The 21,986-nt window shown below is 44.1% G+C and overlaps 1 protein-coding gene across 4 annotated transcripts; it reads right to left on the bottom strand.

Annotated features, from left to right (window-relative positions):
• Nucleotides 1-13,392: 13,392 nt before the first annotated feature.
• Nucleotides 13,393-21,792, bottom strand: LOC122001678 (heterogeneous nuclear ribonucleoprotein Q-like). 4 transcript variants are annotated; one of them, XM_042556559.1, is made up of 12 exons: nt 21,633-21,792; nt 21,299-21,539; nt 20,034-20,563; nt 19,876-19,965; nt 19,542-19,781; nt 18,805-19,333; nt 18,400-18,719; nt 18,220-18,323; nt 18,031-18,128; nt 17,878-17,951; nt 17,714-17,810; nt 13,393-13,695 (listed from the first exon to the last, which is right to left on the bottom strand). In XM_042556559.1, exons 2-11 carry the CDS (start codon nt 21,537-21,539, stop codon nt 17,715-17,717), a joined length of 2,322 nt encoding a protein of 773 aa, XP_042412493.1. In that variant the 5' UTR covers nt 21,633-21,792; the 3' UTR covers nt 13,393-13,695; nt 17,714. The 4 variants fall into 4 exon arrangements, with proteins under 4 accessions (XP_042412493.1, XP_042412495.1, XP_042412494.1 ...); XM_042556561.1 differs by having other exon boundaries at nt 13,393-13,659; XM_042556560.1 differs by having other exon boundaries at nt 13,393-13,648.
• Between the last annotated feature and the right edge of the window lie 194 nt (nt 21,793-21,986).

Raw genomic sequence — 21,986 nt, 5'->3', positions numbered from 1 at the left:
TTGATAATTACGTGGAGTGAGATGTGGTCACCGACCGTGAGACGGTGACCGAAGTAGGAGGAGAACGAGATGCAACGGGAGAACGAAGCGGGCGGGAATGATGGTAAGTTCGTTAACCGTCCCCACATAATAAATATATAATGCGAGCAATCACATTCTCAGCGGGAGAGCATATCTGATCAAGATTTCATTTCACTTAATATATTTGGAATTATTTTAAATGGCATTTAAAATTAGATTATCAACTACGTTAATCAGCATTGTTGTGTATAATTTACCTTCCATAAACATCCCGTTATTAGGGTAAAAATATCCCCAATAATTTAGCTATCTTTATTTAGCTAGGGAATTGATGATACTAAATTATTTGGAATGAATATTATTATATTTTGCTTCAAATCAAGATATATTGTTTTTTATATTAATTCAGATATTTAACTTTTTTTCAAACCGACCCTATAAATTTTTTTTATCAGACTAAAATAAATCTAAAAAAAAAGTAGAAATGAATCTAATAGATGACCAACATCACATCAGAGTGATTCGGGAAAAAAATTGATCAAGAATTTGACAATAAATTAATATGGCATTTGTCACAGTTAATACATTTAGTTAGATTAATTTGTGTTTAAAAAATTTTATATATATATATATATTTGTCACAGTTAATACATTTAGTTAGATTAATTTGTGTTTAAAAAATTATATATATATATATATATATATATATATATATGATCCGGCGGTAAGAACAGGGGACCCCCGTTCCAAGAAGTCAACGCCACGTGGAGGTCAAAGGGTTAGACGACCGACCGGAGAAGAGGAGATCGGTCGGCCGAACGGGGTCTCATCGGAGTCAAAGGCACCCGGCGAGGAGTCAGGGTTCCGACGCTCGTTGAACAGGATTGTACGGCCGAGCGGGTAGCCCACTCGGCCGAAGGCATAAAGTAGCAATACTGCGAACAGTCTCCACCGAGCACACTACCGGGAATCTCCCAAGTGGACCAGTACATATGACCGGCCGGACGAAAGGGGATTGCCGACCGGCCGGACACTAGGCATGGAGTAAGGAGAAGGGGACAGGGGAACATCTTCTGACAGCGGGTATGTTCGACGAGCAGGCCATACGCAGGATCTTATGATAGAGGGTTCCGTTGTCCCATCAGAGACGTGCTCGGACTGTAGCAGTATGGGGTCAGGTAAGATTTTCGGACAAGCCCATACTGAGGTATGGGCTGAGGACACGTATTAGCCTCGGTGTGTGTGCGTGAGCCCCTTCCCAGCTCTATATAAGGAGCCTCACACTTCGCCGGAGATATGCATTCTACGATATTGAGAGTCACTTCTTTATTGTCTGCTTACTTGACTTGAGCGTCGAAGGGTTGTCGCCGGGAACCCCTTCCCGGCCCGACTTCCTTGCAGGTTCGCCCGAGGTCCGTACGGCCAGTCGGGGATCTACGTCAGCAACTCGGAGAGCGCCACGTGCCCAGCGTCCGTTGATTCAACGTTCGGACAGGATCAATTTGGCGCCGTCTGTGGGAACGCTCCTGCATCCAACCGGAAGCAATGGACGAGGCTGGACGACCGCACTCGGTGATGCTCTCCACAGAGGAGCTCGACGCTTTGATCGAGACAAGAGCCGCTAAGCTTGTGGAACAGAGACAAAAGTCGCAAGCCGAGCGGATTGAACAGCAAGCAACCTCAGTAATAGGGGGCCGAGCGGAAGCACCTCATGCCAAGGTTCCATTTCATCGGGCCTTATTCCGCACGCCTCCTGAAGCCGCAGCAGTGAATCGTGATCGAGGATCTTCGTCAGATGAAATACCAATACGGGACAACAGAAAAGGCAAGGCCCCCCCGAGCGGATCAATCTGCAATTCTCGGAGGCCATTCTACGAGACCCTCTGCCAAAGCACTATGTGCCCCCGGCGATCGGTGAATACAATGGAACCACCGACCCGGATGATCATTTGGGTAGGTCGACAACACGGCTACCCTTCATCAATACACAGATGGGGTGAAGTGTCGGGTTTTTCTAACCACCCTCTCGGAATCGGCTCAACGGTGGTTTCGGAGACTGCCGGACGGATCTATCTCAAGTTTCAAAGACTTCCGCACGGCCTTCCTCCACCATTTTGCAAGCAGTCGGCGCTACCAGAAGACTAGCGTGAGCTTATTCGCCATCAAGTAAGAGCCCAGAGAGCCTCTCAGAGCTTATATCCAGCGATTCAACCGGGTGGCCATGGACATTCCCACGTCCACCTCCGAGACAATGATGAACGCATTTACGCAAGGCCTCGTGGACGGGGACTTCTTCTTCTCGCTCGTTCGGAAGTCGCCCCGAGACTACGATCATATGCTACACCGGGCCAATGAATACATCAATGTGGAGGAAACCCAAGCGGCCCGAAGAAAGGAAACTCCAACCGAGCGGGCTCCCCCTGCCGAGCGGAAGCCTCACACTGCTCATCACCCGCACAGAGGACCGAGGGTCGAAGCAGTCCGGTCCCCCCATGCTAGGTCCCATGTGCAAGAGGTAGCTGCCGAGCGGCCCAAGCCAAAGAAGAAATGGACCCCCAATGTTCTGCTCATTCCACCAGACGGACACGCATAACACCAGAGATTGCCGGAGTCTCCCTCTAATCGCCCACCCTGTTCCCCGGAGTGGCGGTCGTCAATCGCCATCATCCGACAGGCGACAGAAACCTCGTGAAGCCGATCGGACGATACCCGACAGGCGGCAAAGACAGACTCCCGAGCGACATCATACTCCGAGGCGTGAAGACAATCCCCGGATGTCTAGAGAGCGGCCTAGACCGTCCGCTCGGGAAGAAGAAAACAGAAACAACACTTCCCAAGGCGAAATCAACATTATAGCTGGTGGGCCGACCGGAGGAGACTCTAACCGAGCAAGGAAGGCTAGCGTCAGGCAGCTCCAGATCCATGTGGTAGGCTGCAGCCCAGAAAGGGCGAGCGGACCCGAAATCAGTTTCGGGCCCAAGGACTTGGAGGGAGTCGAAGTGCCACATGACGACGCTCTCCTCATCAAAGCGGTAATAGCCAACTATACTATTCACCGCGTTTTCATTGACACAGGAAGCTCGGTCAATATTATATTCAAAAAGGCCTTCGACCAATTGTAAATTGATTGAGCCGAGCTGCTGCCCATGACAACCCCCCTCTATGGGTTTACGGGCAACGAAGTTCTGCCGGTCGGACAAATCCGGCTGGTGATTTCGCTGGGAGAGGAGCCGCTCAGAAGGACGCGGACTGCAAACTTCGTCGTGGTGGACTCTCCGTCGGCATACAACGTAATATTGGGATGACCGGCTCTCAGTGAATTCTGAGCAGCCGTCTCCATTTTCCACCAGAAGATCAAGTTCCCGGTCGAAGACAATGTGGGAGAAGTACTAGGAGATCAACTGGCAGCTCGGCGATGCTACGTCGAGATGGTACGAGCAAAAGCCAATTCTGCTCGGAAGGCGCCCCGGATTGAGGTAAACGCCATAACTGAAAAACCTCCCTCTTTGGTGTATGAAGAAAAAGAGGAAGTACAGATCCATCCGACCCGATCGGAAGTCACCACATTCATTGCGGCCGATCTGGAGGCAAGCCAGAAAGAGGAAGTGGTCAAATGCCTCCAGAGAAACTGTGATGTCTTCGTCTGGTCGACGCATGAGTTGCCCGGAATTTCACCGAGTATAGCACAGCACAAGCTCCACGTTCGACCGGACGCTCGGCCGGTGAAGCAAAGGAAGAGGGACTTCAGCACCGAACAAAATGCAATCATCCGAGCGAAGGTCGAAAAACTCCTGGAGGCCGGCCACATACGCGAGGTCCAGTTCCCGAGGTGGTTGGCGAACGTGGTACTAGTCTCCAAGCCGGGCAACAAGTGGAGAGTGTGCATCGATTTCCGGGATCTTAACAAGGCATGCCCAAAGGATTTTTATCCCTTGCCCCGGATCGATCAACTGGTGGACTCCACAGCCGGCTGCGAGTTGATATGCATGCTCGACGCTTATCAGGGCTACCATCAAGTGTCGCTCGCCCGAGAAGATCAAGAGAAGGTTAGTTTCATTACAGCTGACGGCACTTACTGCTACAATGTGATGTCGTTCGGACTGAAGAATGCGGGAGCAACTTACCAGCGCTTGATGAACAAAGTGTTCAAGGAGCAGATCGGGCGAAATCTGGAAGTATATGTGGATGACATTCTCATCAAGTCGGTCCGAGCGGTCGATCTTTTTAAAGATATGGAGGAGACTTTCCGAACGCTGAGGAGGTATGGAGTTAAGCTGAACCCTCAAAAGTGTCTGTTCGGAGCAAAAGGCGGGCGTTTCTTGGGATACATAGTGACCGAGCGAGGCATCGAGCCAAATCCCAGCAAAGTGAAAGCACTACAAGATATGCCGCCCCCAAGAAATCTGAGGGAAGTGCAACACTTGACCGGTCGGATAACTACTTTGTCCAGATTTATCTCCAAGACTGCCTACCGGAGCCTACCTTTCTTCAAAATCTTGCGCAAAGCCACTAAGTTTCACTGGGACGAAGAATGCGATCGGGCGTTCGAAGATCTGAAGACATACTTGAACTCTCTGCCTGTGTTAGCCAAGCCAACTATGGGTGAGCCACTTTGTATTTATTTATCTTCAACTGAGCAAGCAGTCGACTCGGCACTAGTAAGGGCGAGCGGAGAAGAACCTGTATATTTTCTAAGCCATATTTTAAAAGATGCTGAATCTCGCTACACTGGGCTCGAGAAGCTGGCTTTCGCTTTGGTCCTCGCCGCTCGGCGCCTTCGTCCCTATTTCTTGGCTCATACTATCATCGTCCGGACGAATAGCCCATTGGGAAGAGTGATGTTGAATCCAGAAGCGTCCGGGCGGCCCATCAAATGGACAACGGAGTTGAGCGAATTTGACATTCAATACCAACCCCGTTCGGCGATAAAGGCGCAGTCCTTGGCGGATTTTGTCACCGAAGTACAAAGGCCATAACCCGAAGCCATGTGGAAAATATTTGTGGACGGATCGTCCACTCGGCTCGGAAGCGGGATTGAGGTACTATTACTCTCTCCTCGGGAAGAAAAGATGCACTTATGCGTCCAGCTAGATTATAGAGCTACAAATAACGAAGCAGAGTATGATACCCTTATAACCGGCTTACAGGCCGCCCGACATGTGGGGGTCGGACGGGTGACACTGCATTCAGACTCTCAGTTGGTCGCTCAGTAGCTCTCTGGTACTTTTGAGATTAACAACGCTCGGCTCAAACTCTACGCTGAAACCTTCAAAAAGCTTAAAGCCAATTTCAGAGAAGTCATTATCCAGAAGATACCCCGAGCGGAAAATTAGGCGGCAGATGAGTTATCCAAACTCGCAAGTTCAATAACGTCAGTCGTCATCCAGCAGTCAATTGAACAAGTATCTTTGGTGGCGCACGTCGACTGGATGGAAGGCCTCGCGTTTCTGAGCGATTGGAGGAGACCCATCATGGAGTTTCTCTGCTCGGGTGCTACATCGTTTGATAGGGATGAAGCCCAGCTGTTAAGAAGGAGAGCCGATCGGTTCACGCTTATTGGAGACCAACTCTACAAGAAGGCTTTCTCTCGCCCACTTTTAAAATGCGTGAGCTCGGAAGACGCGGCGTACATCCTCCAAAATGTACATCAAGGATCGTGCGGAGGGCATCCGGGCGGACGGTCGTTGGTTAAGAAGATCCTGCTGGCCGGATACTTCTGGCCAACCCTGCAAGCAGACGCCGCTCAGACCTTCGCGACGTGCCTTTCTTGCCAAAAGTACCATAACTTCTCCCACCGACCGGCGGAGGAAATGAAAGCAGCTACCGTGTCCTGTCCGTTCGACCAATGGGGAATTGATATTGTGGGTCTGTTTCCTATGGCGACCGGGCAGCGGAAATTTCTACTAGTGGCAGTCGATTATTTTTCCAAATGGGTGGAGGTCGAGCCGCTAGCCAAGATCACCAAGCAGATGGTTAAGAAGTTTATTTGGCAACATATCATCTGCCGGTTCGGCATCCCCCGTCGACTTGTTTCCGACAACGGGTGGCAATTCACGGGAAAGTTGCTCGAAGATTGGTGCAAAAGCTATGGCATCGAGCAACACTTCACGTCCGTGGCGTATCCCCAAAGCAATGGTCAAGCCGAAGTAACCAACCGGGAAATTCTTCGCATTTTGCGTGCTCGGCTCGACCATTTGGGAGGAAGCTGGGTGGATGAAGTGCGGGCATCCTATGAGCCATCTGAACGACCCCGAAGGAGGGAACGGGCGTGACGCCATTCCACTTAGTCTATGGGGGTGAAGCAGTGATTCCAGTTGAAGTGCGCGTCGAGTCCGCCCGGATCCAGAACTATGATGATGACAACGCCGAGTTGAGGAACATGGAGCTGGATTTGGTCGACGAGGAGCGAGCCAAGGCGGCCGTCCGGCTGATGGCGTACCGGCAAAGAATGAAGTAGAACTATAACCGGCGCCTGATCCCTAGAGCATTCCAAGTCGGCGATCTTGTCTGGAAAAAAGTAAAGTCGGTCGGCGACGTCGGCAAGCTGGAGACTCCTTAGGCGGGCCCGTTCAAAGTCATCGAAAAGCTCCGCTCGGGTGCTTATTATTTGGAGGATGAAAACGGACGGCAGCTAGATCGACCATGGAGCGCGAATCATCTCCAGCCGTACCGAGCTGGGTGAGAGGTGCGCTGATGTAATTTTATATATGTTTTTGGTCGCCTATGTCCTTGTAATGCAGGAAGCAGAAATGATAAAAGGATGACAAATAGCTTCGCCAAACGGCAGTGTTAAAATTAGTCTTAAAGGCTGTCGAGCTCCGACGTTAAAAATCGAGAGACGAGCCGGCGTCTATAAACCCTCCGGCCAGAAGACCGTCGAGCTCCGACGTTAAAAATCGAGAGACGAGCCGACGTCTATAAACCCTCCAGCCGGAAGACCGTCGAGCTCCGACGTTAAAAATCGAGAGACGAACCAGCGTCTATAAACCCTCCGGCCGGAAGGCTATCGAGCTCCGACGTTAAAAATCGAGAGACGAGCCGGCGTCTATAAATACTCCGAGCGGAAGACCGTCGAGCTCCGACGTTAAAAATCGAGAGACGAGCCGGCGTCTATAAACCCTCCGGCCGGAAGACCGTCGAGCTCCGACGTTAAAAATCGAGAGACGAACCGGCGTCTATAAACCCTCCGGCCGAAAGACCGTCGAGCTCCGACGTTAAAAATCGAGAGACGAGCCGACGTCTATAAACCCCCCGAGCGGAATACCGTCAAGCTCCGACGTTAAAAATCGAGAGACGAGCTGACGTCTATAAACCCTCCGGCCGGAAGACCGTCGAGCTCCTACGTTAAAAATCGAGAGACGAGCCGGCCTCTATAAACCCTCCGGCCGGAAGACCGTCGACCTCCGACGTTAAAAATCGAGAGACGAGCCGGCGTCTATAAATCTCTCCGGCCGGAAGACCGTCGAGCTCCAACGTTAAAAATCGAGAGACGAGCCGACGTCTATAAATCCCTCCGGTCGGAAGACCGTCGAGCTCCGATGTTAAAAATCGAGAGACGAGCCGGCGTCTATAAACCCTCCGGCTGGAAGACCGTCGAGCTCCGACGTTAAAAATCGAGAGACGAACTGGCGTCTATAAACCCTCCAGTCGGAAGACCGTCGAGCTCCGACGTTAAAAATCGAGAGACGAGCCGGCGTCTATACACCATCCGAGCAGAAGAGGACTTGTGAGCAAGTACCCAAAGGTATTTGCTGTAAGTATCGTTCGACCGCCTCTACGGCCCGCTAGGCCCAGTACCCAAAGGTACTTCATCACCATTCAGCGAACAACTTCTTCTGTCGAAGCAGGGCATACTCGGCCGAGCGGAAATGTTTCGCAAAATACTTCGTCAAAATCCCTTTCGAACACGAGAGGTATGATAAGAGGCGAGCGGACAGCACACATATCGACTAAAAAGGACAAATCAAGCAGGATGTCATATTAAGGAAACTAAGGCCGAGCGACCGAATTACAAAAAGTGAGTTTTAAGCCAAACGACAGAATTACATAGACTCCCTATTCTATATAATCATAAAGCGTCGTCGGGATGTTGTTGAGAATTGTCGCCTGGTCCTTAGCTGGGATGACGGTGGACTCGGGAAGTTGCCCTTTGGACTTCAAGTATTCCGTCGTGGCATTCATGGCAGGCTCGAAGGCCACGTACATCCGCTCGCAGACCTTCTCCGAAAATTCAGTCGAACGGATGTATTTCTGTTTCAGGGCAACGACCCCGCTTGGTTCGACCTCCTGGTATTCTTTAAAGGCCGCTCGGGAAGCATCGACGGCTGCCTTGTGCTCTTGTAAAGCCGCCTCGAGCTGTGCCACCTCGTCCGTTCGGGCAACCTTCTCTTTGGCCAGTTGGTCCATCAGCTCCTTCACTTTCTGCTCCAGCCCCCGAGCCTCAACATTCTTTTTCTCCAGATCGGAGATGGTCGTGTTTTTCCGAGTGATGGCCAAGGTTATTTTTTGGTCGAGTGACTTGACTTGCCGCTCGAGCTCGGCCAAAGCGTGGGCCTGATCGGCTATCTTCTTCTGCTCGGCCGCCAACAAATCTTGAGCCTTCTTCAGCTCCTTCTTCAGCTCGGCATACGAGGGGCCTTGAGAGCCGAACGGACCGCTTGCAGCCTTCAGTTGTCTCAATTTCTCGTCCACCACGCCAGGCGGTTGGAGACAGCTATCTCCTCTACCCATCTCTGACGAAAAAGAGAATATAAGTTGTTAGTGGTCGATAGGAAAGAATACATACATAACTTTGGTAGGAAAATGAACTTACCCCCGTGACCTCTTGCATATGGTTGTTAGCCAAATTGCGGAGGGGGATCATCGCGACGCGCGCCCGAGCGTCGGCCCACATCCCGGCTAGGGGCCCCTTCAGGGTGATTGTGTGCTCGGGCGCGGTTGGGCGATCGGCCTCGGGTAGCAATTCTTCAGTCGGAAGGTGAAGTGTAACCCGGACAGTACGGGCATGACCGGGGGTCGTCCGAGCGGATGACGGGAGAGGATCGGAGGCCGGCGCCGAAAACTGGGATAAAATGGTTGAACGTTGGACTTGACAAGGAACAGGCGGAAGGACGCTGACTGGAATGACCTCAAGAGGGTCCGCCGGCGCGTCCAACTGAGAAGGGGTCCGGTCGGAGGAAATAGCTTCGACCTCTGGAGCCTTGCCGCGAGCGGCTGCAGTAACCCGCTCGGATGGTTGGACCGCGGACGCAGCCGATCGGAGTGGAGTCTCCACTCGGCGCCTCTTTTGTCCAGGTTGTTCCTCTTCCCGAGCGGAACCTTCCTCTTGGATAGTTGGTCCTCCGCTGGGGGTGGCTCCGCTTGCCACGTTCTGTTGAGAGGCCTGAGCGGCCGACTCTTCATGAGTCCTGCTCTCCCCTTCATGCGAGCCGACCGGTTGGATGCCGAGCGTCTCCATCTCTTTGACTGCCGCGGCTTCGAGCGCCACCGCCTTTCTCTTCAGAATACCAGTCATGACCGACTCCATGACAATATTCGCTGCAAAGGAAAGAGAATAAAATCAGTTAGCAATCAAGGCAAATGTTCAAGTAAAATTATTACCGAAGCCGCTCGGGAGGGGGGTTCTGATCGAACTCAGGCCAAATATGTACATAACCCCTTCTGAAAGGAACTTGTTGATGCCAAACCGCAGGTCGGCGAGCATGTTGGCGGCGTGGAGATAATCCGGCCGGGTCTTGAATCTTTTGAACTCTGGGGAGGTTGGTGGTCCGATCTGCCACTTCGTCAGGAAGGGGGCCCGCTCGGGAAGGCGAATATAAAAATAGAATTCTTTCCAGTGCTTATTGGAAGAAGGAAGTTTATTGAAGAAAACCAAGCCGAGCCGAGCCTGGAACATATAAGTGCCCGGCTCGGACTGCTTAGGGTAGTAGAAATAGTAGAAAACCTCCGGTCGGAGGGGAATGTTATGGATTTTAAACAGAACGACAACACCGCACAGAAGGCGGAAGGTGTTGGGGACTAGGCTTCCGAGCGGAATGCCGAAAAAGTTGCAAACTTCTACAAAGAAGGGATGGATCGGAAATCGCAGACCAGCGGTGAACTGGTGAGGAAAACACAAAAAGTTCCGCGCGGCGGTTTGTTTGGCCGAGCGAACTCTGTTGGTAGGATGATTTCAAGGTCGGAGGGGATATCGAAGCTATCGATCAGAACATCGGCGTCGCGCCGATCAAAGCGTGACTCCATGGTAGAGTACCATGGGCCGAGGGTTTGGTCTTCGGGTTGAGAAGATTGGGTCATTATCCGAGCGGACGAAACCAAAAAAGACGAGGCAGAAGATAAAAGCAAGAAGATGGCAACGGAACAGTACCCCGAAGACGAAAACTTGGGAAAGAAATGCAAAGAAAACGCCGGAAACAAAGAGGGAAAGAAAGAGAACCTTGCAACGAAGAGGAGGATCGAAGAAAGAGCACCGGAGATCGCCGAAACCAGAGGAATGAGATCGCCGGAAAGCTGGAACGCGAGAAGCTGGGGGGCACGCAAGAGCAAGAGTGCGGTGAAGGGAGAAAACGGAGCTTTTTATAGGGTGGAGCCCGAGCGACCTCCACCGTTGGATCCAGGTCGCGAGAATCGGAGCACTCATCGCGCCGTTCATTTCGAACCGCCTCGATCCCATCAGAGCACCACGCCGCTGCCGTACGATGACGTCAACACCGCCACGTGGTAGTCAGCCACTGGAACGCATTTAATGGGTGCATGCTCGACCTTAATGATAGAGATTGGCGAAAACTTCGAAGAGATGCTGAGTAATGTGGCCGTTGATTGGCGTTTTAGCTACCCCCTTTGTTTCCGAGCGGATGGTATTTGCAGGACGCCGCTCGATTCAACCGATGGTCTAGTCAGTCGGACTAATCGCCTCCTTCAACTAGACTTGAAGGGGAGGCAAGTGATCCGGCGGTAAGAACAGGGGACTCCCGTTCCAAGAAGTCAACGCCACGTGGAGGTCAAAGGGTTAGACGGCCGACCGGAGAAGAGGAGACCGGTCGGCCAAACGGGGTCTCATCGGAGTCAAAGGCACCCGGCGAGGAGTCAGGGTTCCGACACTCGTTGAACAGGATTGTACGGCCGAGCGAGTAGCCCACTCGGCCGAAGTCATAAAGTAGCAATACTGCGAACAGTCTCCACCGAGCACACTACCGGGAATCTCCCAAGTGGACCAACACATATGACCGGTCGGACGAAAGGGGATTGCCGACCGGCCGGACACTAGGCATGGAGTAAGGAGAAAGGGACAGGGGAACATCTTCTGACAGCGGGTATGTTCGACGAGCATGCCATACGCAGGATCTTATTACAAAGGGTTCCGTTGTCCCATCAGAGACGTGCTCGGACTGTAGCAGTATGGGGTCAGGTAAGATTTTCGGACAAGCCCATACTGAGGTATGGGCTGAGGACACGTATTAGCCTCGGTGTGTGTGCGTGAGCCCCTTCCCAGCTCTATATAAGGAGCATCACACTTCGCCGGAGGTATGCATTCTACGATATTGAGAGTCACTTCTTTGTTGTCTGCTTACTTGACTTGAACGTCGGAGGGTCATCGCCGGGAACCCCTTCCCGGCCCGACTTCCTTGCAGGTTTGCCGGAGGTCCGTACGGCCAGTCGGGGATCTACGTCAATAACTCGGAGAGCGCCACGTGCCCAGCATCCGTTGATTCAGCGTTCGGACAGGATCAATATATATATATATATACATGAGAATTAAACGAACATATCCCAATCTAGAGAGTTTAAAATGATAAAAAAATTAAATTCCATATGTTCTTCTAATTTTTCTGATTATATTCATATCTTCAAATATCATTTTCATATATAATATTAAGAACATTAATTCTTTAAATGCGAATGAAAATTTTCGGACAATTAATCTAAATATAACATGTGTAAATTATATTTGACTGAAAAAAAAACCTAATGTCATCATTTTGAACTCTATAAATTCATCAATAAATTATATATTAATTCAGACATTCAAATGTTCAAATCTTACTAAAAGTGATTAATTTAATCCTATAAAATAATTTTACCGACCAAAGTAGAAATGAATTAGATAGACAACTAGTGATTCAGGAAAAAATAAAATTTATCAAGAATTTATCAATAAATTAATATGTCATTTGTCACACAGTTATTCATCATAATCACTCCTCAGCCATCAGTATCTATGAGGCCGATAAGGGACAATTAAGATGACGAATTCTATATATTTTTTACTACAATAATCACTCATCAATACATTTAGTTACATATACAAATTGCATGGATACTTTTTTTCTATCTGACCCGCATAGTTAAAATTATTAAATATCTAAATTAGATAAATTTTAAAATTACTAAACCCCTCCGCATCGATTGCTCAATGTAATAATCGATTAAAAAATTTAATTCATATTAAAATAATTATTACTCTTAATATGACATGAAATATAATCATGAAAATTAAATGAAGACATAAAATATGATTCCATATCATTCAAATTCTTTAAATTCATTAACAAATTTTAATCTAAATTAAATAATAGACCTAGAAAATTTAAAATGATATGAAATTAAATTTTTATAATCATCTAATTTTCATATTTTTATATGTCATATTACAAACAATAATTTTTTAAAATATAAATTAAGATTTTCAAACATTTTTGTATTTAAAAATTTATTGATCTCAATATAATATATGAAAATAATGTTTAAAAACATGGATATAATAAATTTTCATACATAAGAGCAATAAATTTTTAAATATAAATCAATTTTTTTTTAATGGATTGAAAAAAATATAACAATCAAATCGAAAGTGATTGTTATACTATAACGATCAATTCGGATAAACATGAGCAAATGCAAAGGAGAAACATTAGCTATGTAATTTAATAATTTTAAAACTTAGTTAATATTCAATAACTTTGACTACGTAATTCAATAATTTAACCTTTTTTTTCTTTCTAACACGTTAGATAACGTCTGAGTTGATCCTTAGCTTGAGCAAAACTCCATTGTTTAAATAAATGTTAAGGTCATAATCGTCAGAGTATATTAGAAGGATGAATACACATTTAAGATGAAAAGATCAAAAAGTAAAATTAATTGTGTCAAAAAAACCATAAATAATCATCTCTTTTATAATTAAGAATTGATTTCGAATGATTTAGTTGGCAAGGATATACAATTAAATTTTTAACTTGGTGAACATCCTTCCAATTCCCAAGTTCAATCGGCCTCAGAGACAGTGCCACCAAATATCGGACATGACTGACTACTTTCCTCAAGCGACAATCTCACTACAAACAACTCAATCTCGACAAGCAATAAGTCACGGATAACAACTCAATCTTAGCAATTTTAATATTAAAAACCCAGCTATGACTAAGATGCTATCTTAGATTCACTTATATGAACACAAGACTGAAAAATATAATCTACAAGTGAAGAACATAACATATCGAGTTCTTTAATATTATTAGGTCAATGATTATTACAGTGAAGCACAAACAAACATGAAAAAAATTCTACCTTGTTTAAAGAGAGGTGTGTTGGTCTCTCCTTCCCGGCATCTTCCCACCATGACCGCTCCCCGTAAGAATTCTCATCGCAAATATCAATATGAGAATATAATATCAACTGAAATAAGCGGTCTAAATACGAGTGGAAATTTGAAATGAAAATAAGTGCATTCCTTTAAATGATTACTGCTAACTATTTTTTAAAAAAAAAATTGGCACCATGTACCCAACTTAAGATTACTGCTAACTATTTAATTTTATCAAAAGACTCTTTATGCCCATTTCCTTGCTAAAACCTTCAAAGCATATACAAACAGTATTACCAAGCTTAATTTGGTGCTGAAACCTAACCAACTAATTGGATTGCTAATAAGTATTTTTTCCAACTAGTTAAACAAAATTCCTAACACCACCAGAATGATTGGGAATGTTTGAAAAAAATATACATGCACTTTCATGTTACATGATACAGCACAAAGAGCTTAATATGATAACCAGAATATCTAGTTTCACGTATTAGCAAATGTTTCCTCTATTTTTAGGTGATATCACTCATGAAGTAAATCCTACACGACGTTCAGAAGAAACCATCACCAACAATAAGGTAGGATCAAGCAATAGCTGTAATCATATCCGAATCAATTAACCTAAGTCATACACATAAATTTAACTGTTATGAGACTCACTTGACAGTAGGTGTGCTTGAGTTGTGATTACTAACAAAACGAGGCCACTAAACTGATATTACTCAGATATGACAACAAAATCAATTTTAACAAAACTATGCACATACTTTCAACAGTACAACAAACCTAGCACATTATCATTCAACACTGGCATATTCTCTCTCTCTCTCTCCCTCTCCCTCTCCCTCTCCCTCTCCCTCTCCCCCACAGGACGATATAGTGACTAGTGCATGAGGTGTTGTCAACTTGAGGTCCGAGGTTCCAATGTCAGCACATCCGAAGTAAATGGCTCCCTCATGCGCTAGTCACTATTACAAGGGGTAGTAACCACCCGTGATTTACTTTCTCCGTATTAACCTTGGGACGGATTGACGGGGACGCTAGGGGCAAGCGCAGTTGACTTTTTGGCAACTCTCTCTCTCTCTCTCTCTCTCTCTCTCTCTCTCTCTCTCTATATATATATATATAAGGATTTGATATGCCACACCCCCTTACACCATATACCCCATGAGGACCTAAATTTTTTTTTTCATTTTGAAAATTCTTTTATGCTTAAAAAAATAACCCAACTCCTAAACTTGGCATACTGGGAGCTACAAATTTTTTTTTAAAAAACTAAAGATACACTGGGCACGCCGGCGCCTAGCATATCTTTTCCGTATATATACACACACTACAAATTGGTATGACTTATTTCAGCAGTATAGTTAAAAAAAAATCAACTTTACAATATTTTTTCTGTTTAAAATATATTGTAAAGATGTCCATTAATAACACACATTATATAACATCTTTACGTGAACTTAGAGACAATAAATATTAATATATTAGTTTCTTTAATTTAAATTTATTTATTCATATGCAATCAAATAAGTCATATACTAAATATGTTTATTAATCTAAAATAATCAACAACATTATGTAGTGTGCTATATCTGTCATGAAGTTTGCAGTATAAGAATAAATTTGTTAAAACTGTTAATTGGCTAAACCTACAAAAGTTTATGCTAGATTTAACAATAATCCCGAATTTAAGTAGGAAGTCAAATAATCACCTGGGATTTTTCATTTTTACAAAATGGCAACAAATGAGTCTCATCAAGGTTCTAATGGCATATTATACAAATGCTATCAGAAGAAATCCAATATCTTCAATGTATTTAGTAGCTAACTGAAGACAAATATATATCGACTACTATCTCTAACAAATAAATGATGGGATGGATGGCTTTTAACTTCTACATAAGTGTAAGACATTATCAACTAAACATACTCAAAAACAAGACCACAGTGAGAACACATCCTTTAATATCAGAGTAAATTTGCAAAATCAGTTAAGCAGGGAGTTAGTGAATAATTTACATAACCTAAAGATGAAGTTTTGCAGAAGAATTAAAAGGTAGATTATAAAAAAAAATCACGAAATGTTTGTGTCGAAATTGCAAGTGGATTATCTCATTGTCAAAGAAAAAGTTATGACAACTATGAGATGCTACATTTGGGTTTAGATCATAACTGATTGTTAAGTTCAACCTGCCAATATTCTGCATCTGGTCAATTAAATAAATAATGCTTAAAAAAAGAGATAATAATTTTAAAAAATAAAACGATAAATTTATAGAAAAAAAGAGGAAGATCACTGAGACAGAAATCACAATATTTTGCATTGTAATAGGAACTGGATTATCTCATTGACATACAAAAAGTATAGCATATATGTTGGTGTGAAGCACTACGGCTAAAGTTCAGTTCAACCTTTCAATATCTATAGTTGCTCTATTGTCATATTTAGGTACATATGATATCCAACATCAAACAACTATTTCTTATTTAAAACTCCACATCTATCTCTCAACTAATTGCAAAAGCCTGAAAACTTATGTCATACAACTAATTCAATCAGAACCAATTCATTTCCTTGATAAATCTGCTTCTATCAACAGAACAGAATAAATGGCAAGATACAACCATGGAATCAGAGAAAACATTGTGGGAGAATTACAACGATTTTTTTCCACAAACCTTCTCCCCATCAATCCCTTTATCTTTCCTCAATAGCAACAAACTATTAAAGTAATTAACTTGATAACCATATCAATGTAGATTTGTTGGAGTAAATCACTTATTTAGCAAAACAATATTCCATTCACCAGGCTCCAATCTGGTCATTCTTAGAACCAGTTGACGCAATTAAGTCCACAGCTGTATGTGAATGATCTCAATATATCCTAGTTACAGTGCCATATCTTCTAGTAATATCAAGTAAATGACTTGTCCAAACAAGATCAGAATATGTAAATATTAGGGTGGCAGTTAATCTCCCTTGATGCCACATCAGACATGATATATCTCCAATTCTGAAGTGTCAACTAATTCAAAAATTTTTGCAGCAAAATGCATATTCTAACAAATAAGAATACCAATATTATGAGACTTGCATTCCGTGAGTGTGTAGAAGACTGTACAGATCCAAAATAATATCATGGGAACATATAGCGCTACTTCATAACTATGAAGTAGATATATCTAGGCAACCTACAAATCTTAGATGTGCTCTTTTGACTAGTAAAAAGTTAGATCCTTAATATAAGAATCATCACAACATTGCATGCCAACATCATTGTAAAAATATTCTGATTCTGTCATATTCCAAGATCAGTTAAGGAAGTAATGCATTAAAGGGCATCTTGCCAATCCAAGAATGCAAAAAGAGTAAAACAGAATCTCAAGGCCCAAATCCAACAAATTCGGAAGCCTTCTTTACCAAATCCCCGAGTGTAACTGATAACCAGGATTTCCTTCAAACAATGATTATGAATGATATGCTTCAAGGTGCTTAATCTCAAATGCCTTAATCCAAACTGAAGCATATAGAAGCACCTCAATTTTAGCATACCACTTAACACTGCTCAATTATAACATAACTGCTAAAACCTTTCTCCATCCAACTGTCTCAAAGCAGTGAAAACAACATGCTTCATACATACCACATCATAAGTTTCTTGATGTTCCATATTCTCACTCAGCAGATTAAATTCCCTTACATTGAATAACACTAATTAAAGGTTCAAGTTGAAATAAGGGGCCTGACAACACCGTACAGATTGCTGCTTCTTAATTTGATTTCACCAAGTTCTCTCACAGAAAAAAAAAACACACAGGAAAAAAGGCTAAGGTGCTCAGTATTAGCCATCTTTTTTAGCATGCAGACAACCATCGGAAGCTTCCTACAATCCACAGCCTACACCAGCCTTCTTTACTGTCAGATCTGTTCCATGAAGACAAATCTATACGTGATCACCGAACACAAAACCAAGTGGTGCTTTAAAAAAATGTAATATTCAAGCCAGAAAAGTTCCTAAAGGATTAACATAACTATGGGGAACTTTTATCATGAGTAAAGACAGCAAAAACCAAGCAATAGCAACAAGCAAGCAAAAGATTGAGCACCTTAATAGTATGAACCAGATCCACCGCTGCCAGCATATCCACGGCTACTCAAACTACGCCCAGGCATGAAAGATGATGAAGCTGAGCCACCGCCACCCTGCAGAAACAACATATGCAAATTACAATATAGCAATCAGAAAATGAAAGTATGAGAAAGCATTTACATCAGATCCACGTGACAAATAGCCACCACTGAAGCTTGATGAGTATGCTCCACCTGCACTGCTGCTAGTTGAACCTACAAGGATAAAAGAACATGTGATTATTATCAACCACAGGATAGTCATTCAGTAAGAAATTGAAACTAATTTACATACCCCGAGCATAAGTAATTCCCTGACGAGTCCCGTACAAGCTATCATGACCAGAAAGGGAACCCCGGGTGCTACCATATCCAACATGCTCTTGGCCAATCCTACCCAGATTAGAAAGAAGTATATGGAAAGCACATTAATTGATGGAATAGCAAAAGTAATCTACATACAACAAGAAATTACAAACCAAACCTATCACTATAAGCATGTCCATACTGAGCTCCGCTACCACTAACAGAATAATCCAAACGAGCCCTTGATTGACGTATACTTACATCAGCATAACGAGGATCATCCTGGATAACAAAAAGGCAAAGTGGGGGAAATTAGATAGAAATGAAAGAAAGCATAAGCATGCAAGTCAATACTGACCATTTCTGAGTAAGGACGTTTTGATCCAGAAACTGAAACATAATCCCGGCCACGCCCTTCTCGATATGTAGGGAGAGGACGATCAAGTTTCCGCTCATACTCCTCATCAATGTACACCCTCCTGTCACTGGGGCGAGAGGCACTACGCGGTGGCAATTCAGAATAACCAGACTCTTGAAAGGAGTAATCATCTTTATAAGATGGGACTCTCTCGATAGGCACACGGGAACCATATTCTGGAACAGCTCGGCTTCTAGGAGGTGGTAGGTCATCACGTCGCCCATAGTCCCTCCTGTTACTAATCCTTGGATATGGATCAACTAACCAAAACAATAAGCAGTTGATTGAGAAGCCTAAGAAAGCATTCATAAAAGCATATAAACTAAGAGGGGGCAAGAAAACTACCTGGTGCAGGCAGCCTTCTCTGGTAGGACCTCTCTGGTGGTGGCAAACGCCTTACCCTCTCTGCCACTATCATCTCAGGGTGTCTATCCCTGTATCCAAGAGGTTTCTTCATACTGCGACTGCCACTTGGCACACCGCGAGCACCAACAGGTCTATAGGCATAACTTGAAAACCTAGTAGGTGGAGGCTGGTGATATGATACATGGCCACTTCGAGGAAAATCCCGACTAGACTTAAAACTTCCATGAAGACTACGTTTCACTCTTCCTCGTTGATGTGGCCTGGACAATCTAGCCCTAATTTTGACCTTGTTCTGACCTTCTCCAAGATTGGTATTGTTAATACCATCAGCGCATGAAACAGCATTATCATGAGTGTCAAAAGTAACAAATCCAAAATCATTCCTTTTGGCAGCAGGCATATTTCGAGCAAGCTCAACTTTCTCAATTACACCATATTTCTTGAGGCAATTCCTTACCCGGTCTTCATCCCACATAGCAGGCAGGCCATCAATGAAAACAGTTCTAACCTGGTAGTTCAATCAAAAAAATTAAGAAAATATAACTTAAATTTCAGCATTCCAGGATTCGAAGAGGGTAAGAGCTATGTAAGAAATTTAGGTTAAAAAATAAGCTATTGAACTCAAAGAAAGGCTTCAAATCTCAATCACCTGTATTTGAAGCTGGTAAAAAGAACAAGTACAAGTACAATGGTTGTGCTACACAACCAAATCATACCTGGGCCATAATTTCATCATCTGGATCAATGAAAGAATCTGCAAATGCAATCTTAGCAGTCCTATCTACACCAAACACTACATCTCTCTTCTGCAAGAACTTGTAAGCATCCATCGCTTCAGTGCGCGATGAGAACTCCAGGAAGGCAAAACCACGATTCATTCCTGCATTATTTGTATCCTCGACAAGGGTAACATCTTCTACATTCTCAACTCCATAGCTTTTAAGTTTTTCCTTAAACTGCATAAAAGGACCAGATAAAATGTCAATTTAACAGAAAGCAGAAAAACATTAGGAAAAAAAACACAAAAAATAACTTGGTAGAGAATGTTACATGTTCCTTGGTCCAAGACTTGCAAATATTACCCACAAACAATGTATCACTGTCTTGACTTGGAGCAACTCCACACTGCTTACCACGCACCTATAAATGAACTAATTCCATAAGGAATAAGAATAACAAAATATAGTTAAAAGCAAAAGAACACAAACCACAGGAGACTTGAGCTCCGATACAGCACGTTTTGCCTGCTCCATGGTTGCAAACCGCAAGAATGCAAACCCTTTGTTCTTCATCGTTACAGGGTTCATCATTAGCCGAACCTCTGTGATCTCACCCACTTGAGAAAAAACTTTCTTGAGATCATCTTCGTTAGCATCTTTATCTAGGCCACCAACAAATATTTCAAACTCCTTCCGCTTTCTATGTTCTTCAACTACTTTATGCTGTTCTTCTTCTTCAGCATTAATCCTGTGCTCTCCCTCAACATTTTCGTCTTCTTCAACCTCTAAGTGATCCCTATCATCCACAATTTCTTCATCAACCATATCAATTTCATCCTCTTCAATCACATCACCCTCTCCTTCATCAATATAATCTTCTTGTACTTCATTCTCAACATACTTCTCATCATAATCGACAGCAGCATCCTCATCATGTTCATACTCTGCCTCATTGTCCTCTAACTCTAATCTTTCACCATTATCTTCTTCCAGGTAACCCACCTTTACAACCTCTTCATCTGGAAAAGAGAAAATGAAGCTTCTTCAGATTCATCTACACGTTAGAATCCTTTGCATTTAGGTAGGATCCATACACATTTATGTAGGTTGTCCAAATGCCAATGATCATAATGTAAGTAAGCAAACACTTCTCAATAAACAGAAACCACTGACAGTATTTCAAGTATTTGGTTGACAAAGTATTAGGAAATTTTGCAATACAATAAACCGCTCTGCTATATTTATCTCCCAATAGAAACATCTAGTAGCCAGTGATACTGAATCATATATTAGTGGGCATATCAATATAAAAGGAAATGATAGTGAAATAATTAAAATGATTGAGAGCAACTGAATAATATATTAGAAATGGAGTGCAACTGTATGACATGAAAATAAAAAATAGTACTTCGAAATGGAAGGGAAAAAAAAACAAAATCAGCATAGCTGATTCAAGGAGCTAGAATAACATGTAGAAAGGAAGATAAAGTGGATTATCAGCAAATTCGAGTTCAAGGATTTTGAGATTAGGCCTGCAAATCTCTAAAATGAACTCGAAAATGGTTGATGAATAGACTAGGCACCAAATGACTCAGAAAAACACAGTTTCTAGATAAAATTGAGAACAACATTGAACCAAAACAACAAAATAATTTATCAAGATAAAGTAACAAGGTTTGACAATAAAGAAATTTTCAAAAGTTCTAGAAGCAAACAAAAGCAAAACCGATGCCTGAAAAGATGGGATCCCTTACATTCAGCCTCCACAGAATCAAGCCCAATCTCGCTGGAATTGAGGTCGAATTGCTTGTCCCTGACGGCGATCTCCTTGGCCTTAACCTCTTCCTTCACCACCACGATGGGTTCCGGGACCTGTTCCGCCTCGACGGGTTCCTCCACAACCTCGGCCTCGGTCTGAGCCTTTGACGTCGCCCTGGGCGTCCTAGCTGCTGTTTTTCTCGGCCCCGCCGTCTTCTTCGCTGACCGAGGAGGCATCTGGGCCAGAAGTTACAGGATCAAAAGATGAAAACAAGCTCCAAAAATGGTTATCTCCCACCATTTAGCGACTCCAAATCCGAGCTTACATACCTTAATTGCGAGATCAAAACCCTCGAACCACCCTTCGGATCGCCTGTAAATCCGTCACGAACCCTAATTGACCGCCGCTCGTGGTCGCTCCCGATCTTAACTGGAATCTGAAGGACAGACAGTGCCAAAAAAAAACAAGCCTCTGTGGGCAAGTTTACCAAACTACCCCGGTCCGTCGTCAGCCGGTTCAGGACTCAATCGCTGTCTCCATAAGTTCTCGAAGTGGATGGGTATTCAAGTCATAAATATTAAGGTACCGATCAAGGTAGTTTTGAACTGTTGCGTTAACCCTTAGAGCTACCCGCTACGTGCGGAGCAAAACCGTCGCCGACAATTTTCTGTGAGCCCAACGAA

This window comes from Zingiber officinale, chromosome 7A (assembly GCF_018446385.1).
Source record: "Zingiber officinale cultivar Zhangliang chromosome 7A, Zo_v1.1, whole genome shotgun sequence".
NCBI classification, from domain to species: Eukaryota; Viridiplantae; Streptophyta; class Magnoliopsida; order Zingiberales; family Zingiberaceae; genus Zingiber; species Zingiber officinale.
The sequence above is the reverse complement of the archived record's forward strand: the minus strand, read 5'-3'. Positions and strand labels throughout refer to the sequence as shown.